Source organism: Nerophis lumbriciformis, linkage group LG37, assembly GCF_033978685.3.
Source record: "Nerophis lumbriciformis linkage group LG37, RoL_Nlum_v2.1, whole genome shotgun sequence".
Lineage (NCBI taxonomy): Eukaryota > Metazoa > Chordata > Actinopteri > Syngnathiformes > Syngnathidae > Nerophis > Nerophis lumbriciformis.
Genome location: NC_084584.2, coordinates 6,262,501 through 6,270,000, shown reverse-complemented (window position 1 = coordinate 6,270,000; position 7,500 = coordinate 6,262,501). Strand labels below are relative to the sequence as shown.

Below are 7,500 nucleotides of genomic sequence, written 5' to 3'. Positions count from 1 at the left end.
CTTACATCATGTATACATTACATGTTGTTATGAATGTTATTAGATACTACATATATACTTACATCATGTATATATTACATGTTGTTATGAATGTTATTAGATACTACATATATACTTACATCATGTATACATTACATGTTGTTATGAATGTTATTAGATACTACATATATACTTACATCATCTATATATTACATGTTGTTATGAATGTTACTACATGACACATATACTTACATCATGTATATATTACATGTTGTTGTGAATGTTATTAGATACTACATATATACTTACATCATGTATACATTACATGTTGTTATGAATGTTATTAGATACTACATATATACTTACATCATGTATATATTACATGTTGTTATGAATGTTACTACATTACACATATACTTACATCATGTATATATTACATGTAGTTGTGAATGTTATTAGATACTACATATATACTTACATCATGTATATATTACATGTTGTTATGAATGTTATTAGATACTACGTATATACTTACATCATGTATATATGACATGTTGTTATGAATGTGACTACATTACATATATACTTACATCATGTGTACATTACATGTTGTTATGAATGTTATTAGATACTACATATATACCTACATCATGTATATATTACATGTTGTTATGAATGTTATTAGATACTACATATATACTATATATATATGCAGACGTAAAACAGCAGGTATTCTACAGTAATGGACCCCAACATCAAGCGGTGGACGGGACGGGCACCAAAACCCTGTTCCACTATAACACCGGCGCCAACAAATTGGTAGTAGACTGACCGAGAAAATAAGTAGTGCCTTATGTCCATGCTGAAAGAGTGCTGACTCAACAATCCGCAACGAGTCCGAGATGATAATTTTGAACAAGTAACATGGACAGAAGCACACAAAGTCTTTTTGAACCATGACTAGCCTTAACACACAAATATATATCGTTTTTTTTTTTTACCTTTAGGGCTCCACTCAAGTTTGGTTCTAGGGCATACTTGCCAACCTTGAAACCTCCGATTTCGGGAGGTGGGGGGCGGGGGGCGTGGTCAGGGGTGGGGTGGGGCGTGGTTGGGGGCGTGGTTAAGAGGGGAGGAGTATATTGACAGCTAGAATTCACCAAGTGAAGTATTTCATATATATATATATATATATATATATATATATATATATATATATATATATATCTACATCCTGAAAATATGCAAACAAAACTGTGTTTAGATAATTGATACATCAAACTTGCATAAATAAATCTTAAGGAATATAACATAACTTGGCTTCTGAGAGCATCAAAATGTAATGAATAAAATGCTAAAGTTGTTGATAAACAAGCAAATATTGTAATAATTAAATATGGTCATTTTAAATGAATTATTATGATAATTTAAAATTAATTATTTCAAATATGTTTATTTTAATGTATAATTCTATGGCTGGATGTAATAAGGAGTGAGAAAAAATACAAATAAAAATACAATTAATTTTGATGTTTTTAGCAAAATATAGTAAAAATGTATTTCGTTTTTTGTTTTTTTAAATTAGTAAATATATTTATTTTTAGGTAAGATAAACATAATAATACAATTTATCTCTAGTCTGGATGATTTAGTTCTTGTCACCCTGTTGTCCTCCCATGAAAAAAGGCTGTCCTCACTCAGGTCCGCATGGAGCTGGAGGGGGCGTGGCCTCCAGCTCCGGCTGAAAATCGGGAGATTTTCGGGAGAGGCGCTGAATTTCGGGAGTCTCCCGGAAAATTCGGGAGGGTTGGCAAGTATGTTCTAGGGACCCAGAAAGGTCACCGCTTAAATCTCTAGATCAGGGGTCGGCAACCCAAAATGTTGAAAGAGCCTTATTGGACCAAAAATACAAAAACAAATCTGTCTGGAGCCGCAAAAAATTAAAAGCCATATTACATACAGATAGTGTGTCATGAGATATAAATTGAATTAATATGACTTAAAGGAAACTAAATGAGCTCAAATATAGCTACAAATGAGGCATAATGATGCAATATGTACATATAGCTAGCCTAAATAGCATGTTAGCATCGATTAGCTTGCAGTCACGCAGTGACCAAATATGTCTGATTAGCACTCCACACAAGTCAATAACATCAACAAAACTCACCTTTGTGGATTCACGCACAACGTTAAAAGTGTGGTGGACAACATGAGACAGAAAAATAAGAGGCATAAAACACGTCCTAGAAAGTCGCAGAAAGATATACATGTAAACAAACTAAGGTGAGTTCAAGGACTGCCAAAATTAGTAGGACAAAACGGCGCTCGCCAAATACTCGAATCAGTGAAGCATGTTTAATATAAACAGTGTGCTTTGTAACAATTAGGGAGGTTTGTGTGCTGTTTGTCCTCCTACAGAAACCATATTAAAACAAAAAATAGATTTTTTTCCCCTCAACTTTTTCCATTTTTCATACATTTTTGAAAAAGCTCCAGAGAGCCACTAGGGCGGCGCTAAAGAGCCGCGGGTTGCCGACCGCTGCTCTAGATCAACTTCAGGTCTATCCGTCCATATACATTTAAAAAATATATTTTTTAAATGTTTTATGCCCTTTCTTTTAAAACTCTGTTTTTATGGCAAAACACAAAATATGCAATATTTTCCCCAAAAATATTTTTCAACTCAAATATTTAATATGAAGTCATTGGAGCCTTGAATAGCTTAATAATTCATAACAACATTCATTTTAATGTTTTTTTGGTTTTTTTTAAGCAATGACAGTTTTAAAGAAAACAGCCTGCAATGTAGTTTTGTGTTATTAGAGTCAACATTGCAACTTTTTGCCACGGGCCGTTAAACAAATTAGCTGGGGCCCGAAAACGGCCCCCGGACCACACTTTGAACACCCCTGCACGGTATGCTTCACAAATAGTCCGAATCATACAGTAAATATATATATATATATATATATACATATATATATATATATATATATACATATACATATATATATATATATATATATATACATACATATATATATATATATATATATATATATATATATATATATATATATATAAATATATATATATATATATATATATATATATGTATATATATGTATATATATATATATATATATATATATATATATATATATATATATATATATATATATATATATACATACATACATACATACATACATGCATACATATACATATATATATATATATATATATATATAATATGTACATATATACACAGATACATAAAGACACATATATAAATACATATACATAAATATACACATATACATATATACATACATATGCATATACATATATACAAAAATATACACATATACATATATACACATATACGTATATATACATATATACACATATACATATATACACATTATATATACATATATACATACATATGCATATACAAATATATACACATATACATATATACACATATACGTATATATACATATACATATATATACACATATACATATATACATACATACACATTATATATACATATACATAAATATACACATATACATATATACATACATATGCATATACAAATATATACACATATACATATATACACATATACGTATATATACATATACATATATATACACATATACATATATACATACATACACATTATATATACATATACATAAATATACACATATACATATATACGTATATACATATATATACACATATACATACACACTTGGATGTTGGCTTACCTTGACTGAAGCTTTCCACGGAGTTGTTCCCCCGGCCCAGGTGGACGATGTATCCGTGTTTGGGCGGCGCCGTGACGTGGAACGCCAACGAGGCTGGGCTGCTGTGCCGGTCCTCCACCCTCAGGTGTTTGGAGTTGATGAGGAATCCCAGCTGTCCATTGGGCAGGGTCCTCAAGGTGGGGGCACCCTTGTTGACCACCATCCGGGGGGCGCCGCCGTCCAGGGCCACGATGGTGATCTTCAAGGTCTGTGGGCGTCGAGTCTCAAAAACCGTGTCTGGGAAGACGTAGAAGTCCAAGTGCGTGCCGTCGGTTACGGTGAAGGAGAAGGAGTCCTCGGAGGACTCGGTGCCGTCGTGTTTGTAGCTGATCAGGTTTTCGTTTAGGTCCTGTTTGGTGAAGGTGCTGACTGGGCTGGACTGGTTAAAGAGGACTTTTCCGTGCACGGGCGGCTGGGTGATGGTAAACTTGAGCAGCTTCTCGGCGGTATCTTGGTCCTCTGCTGTGAGCTCAAAGGGCGTGATGAGCTTACTGTGTCCTTCCGTGATCTGCAGACCGTTGATGGTCACCACCGGCTTCTTGTTGTCAACATCCAGGATGGAGATTCTGAAAGTCCTGAAAATGGGATTGTAGCCGTCGGTCACTTCAAATTCAAAACTGTCCATCTTCAGCTCGTCGTCTGCAGTGTGGATGTAGTAGACTTTGCTGCCGGCGAGTTGGAGTTGCGTGAAGGACACGATGGGCACCCCGGGGTAGTCCGTGCACTCCAAGTGCCCTCTGACAGGCGCCCTGGTGATGGTGAAGACCAGGTTCTCGTCTGGGCTATTGAGGTCGGTGGTGCTGAGGAGATCCGTGGTTAGGGTGACGCGACCACCTTCTTTCAGGGACACACCCTTGCTGACCACATGAGGGAAGACCGCGTCGATGCTGCCCACGCTGATGTAGAAGTAACGATCAATCAGCGGGTTGATTCCGTCCGTCACGTCAAACTTGACCAGGTCTCGGATGCCCTCCTGCCCGTTGTGCGTGTAGAATATCAACCCTGCGTCGATCTCTGCTTGTGTGAAGTTCATGCCCAGGGTAATGTTCTCCGACCCGAGGGAAGTCCTCCTCTGAAGCAAACCCTGACCAGGCCCAAAGCGGATGATGTAAGTGAGAGCACTGTCCTCTGAATCTAAATCAGTCGCGCTTAGGACTTTGTTGTCGATGTCTTTGGTCTCGCCGATTTCCACCTCCAAGCCGTCATTGATTTGTATCCTGGGCGTCTCGTCGTCAACAGGGATGATCATCACCAGGACTGTTTTCTGGACTGAGAACTTCCCGTCAGTCAACGTGACGTCAAAGCTGTCCTCTGTGGTCTCTGAGTCGTCGTGTTCGTAGATAATACTGGACGCCTCTCTGATCTCCTCCAGCGTGAAGTTAGTCACCAGGACTGAACCCGTGGGCAGCTGGTTTAAAACCACGCCATGTTTCGGAGGTCTGGAGATGATGAACATCAGTTCCTCGGCTGGGACGTCAGCGTCGCCTCCATTCACGATGGGAGTATCGATGACGATGTTCATCCCCTCCATCACGACGATCTCCCTCAAGTAGATCTCTGGCTTCTCGTCGTTGGTGGGAGTGACGACGATGGGAAAGAAGAGGTTCTCTGAGAAGTTGATTCCATCCGAGCACCTAAAGGTGAACCTGTCTTCTACTGGTTCAACACCTTTGTGGATGCTCTGCACGTAGTAAATATTTCCTTCTCTGATGTCTCCGATGGTGAAAGCACTGATGGCCGTACCTGACCTCGACTTTTCAGACCCGGGTGCAGGTGATATATTCTCCACATAGCCAGCAGTGGGCTGGACTACGATGATGCAGAGGACATCTTCTACGGGGGTGTCGGTGTCGTATGCGTTCAGGTGCTGAGGGCCGATGGCGTTTTTGTCCCCTTCAATGACGCTGAACTGCACCCCAACTCCAACTTCAGGTGTTTGGCTGTCCACTGGTAGGATGGTGACCCATACCTGGACCCCGTTGACCTTATTTCCCCCCACAGTCCAATCATCTGACATGTCTGTGAGAGTCAAGTTGAAGCCGTCCTGCTGGGATGTGAGGCCTACCTCGCCGCCGGTGTGAGCGTAGACCACCAGACCGTTGATGAGGTCGGCCTGCGTGAATCTACCGGCGGGCACTCCTTTCACCAAAACCTCACCAATGGCTGGAGGGTCCTCCAAGATGAAGGTCAGCTGGAGGTCATCGGTGTCGTCATCGCGGCCTTGGATAACGTGAGTCGTGATTTCTGCCGCGCCGTTCTCCAGCACGTCCAGGTGAGACCCGATCGTTCCCGCGGGCAGACTGAGCACCGGCGTTTCGTCGTCCACAGGCTTCACGTGGACTTTGACCGTCACGGTTACGATATGGAAGCCGTCGCTGACGTCCAGCTGGAAGTCGTCGCTCGTCGTTTCCTCGCCGCCGTGACTGTACGATATCCTCCCTTGCGAAAGGTCCTCAAGACTGAAAACTGCTTCTTTCTCCAAGTCTGTGAACGCCACCTGCAGGTGTCCGTGTTTGGGCGGCCGACTGAGCGTGAACGTGATCATTTTCCCCTCGGTGTCGGCGTCCGAGGCGTCCAGCTCAGCGATGGTGACGATGTGGATGCTGCCTTCAAACAAAGTGAGGCCGGTGTTTGTAATCTGGGGGGGCTTGTTGTTGACAGGCTGGAGGTAGATGGTGAACGACCCCTCCACGCTGTTCCCCGCCGTGTCCTCCACGCTGTAGCGGAACTGCACCACGTGCGCAGTGATGCCCAGCTCGATGTCTGGGGGGCTGTAGGCGATCTTGTGGTGATTCAGCTGAGCTTGTGTGAACTCGGCGACCTCAGTGTCGGGGCTCTCTGTCAGAACCAAATACCCAAAAACTAATGGGCTGTTTTCATCGGTATCAGTCGGGGGCTGGATGACCGTATATTTAAGGTCACGGTCCTCCGAGTCCAAATCAGTGTATCGCAGGACTTCCTTGCTGAACTGAGTCAGCTTGTACTCCTCCACAGTCATCTGCAGGGTGGTCCCGGGGTACAGCTCGGGGGGCACATCATCTATGGGCAAAACACGGACTGTGAACGTAGCATCGCCCGACTCGTTGGGTGGGTCGTTGTCATCCCGGACTGTGAAGACAAACTGGTCCATGACTGTGTCAGTGATGTGAGGCCCTATGTGCTTGTAAAAGACCTTCCCGTCGGTGATGTCTTTCTGCAGCCACTCCCGCACCTCCTTCTCGTAGACCTCGTCCTCAGAGTTGAACTTCCAGGAGGAGGGGTCCTCCGGGGCGTCGGACTGCCTCAGAAGGACAGTGCCGATTGTGGAAAAGGGGGGAACGAGGGTGAATGTGATGGTGGAGTCCTCAGAGTCGATGTCGGCGGCGCTCAGCATGAGGGGAGACAGGGGCATCAGATGGTGTTTGAACAGGACCATGCCGGTGTTGGCGTTGACGATGGGGGGCTCGTCATCAGTGGGGACGACGGTGATAGGGAAGAGGAACTCCACATCGTGTTTTCCGTCCGTCATCTTGAACACGATGTTGTCGCTGTACGTGTCGCTGCCGTCGTGCTGGTACACGACCGCCCCGGCCGTGAGGTCGTCGGGGGTGAAGGTTTTCCTCCGAGACCCCAGCACCAGCAGGGTGCCGTGGCGGAGCCCGTCCACCACCGTTATGGCCACCATGTCCAGGTTGTCCTCGTCGCTGATCTCAAGGTT

At 42.8% G+C, this 7,500-nt stretch overlaps 1 protein-coding gene across 1 annotated transcript in view; it reads right to left on the bottom strand.

Annotated features, from left to right (window-relative positions):
• Window positions 1-7,500, bottom strand: part of LOC133577199 (FRAS1-related extracellular matrix protein 2-like) — a 129,146-nt gene that overhangs the window by 120,431 nt on the left and 1,215 nt on the right. Inside the window, exon 1 of the mRNA XM_061930832.1 lies at window positions 3,765-7,500. This exon is cut by the window's right edge and continues 1,215 nt beyond it. Coding sequence (XP_061786816.1) covers window positions 3,765-7,500 — 3,736 coding nt within the window. The remainder of the gene's footprint in view (window positions 1-3,764) is intronic.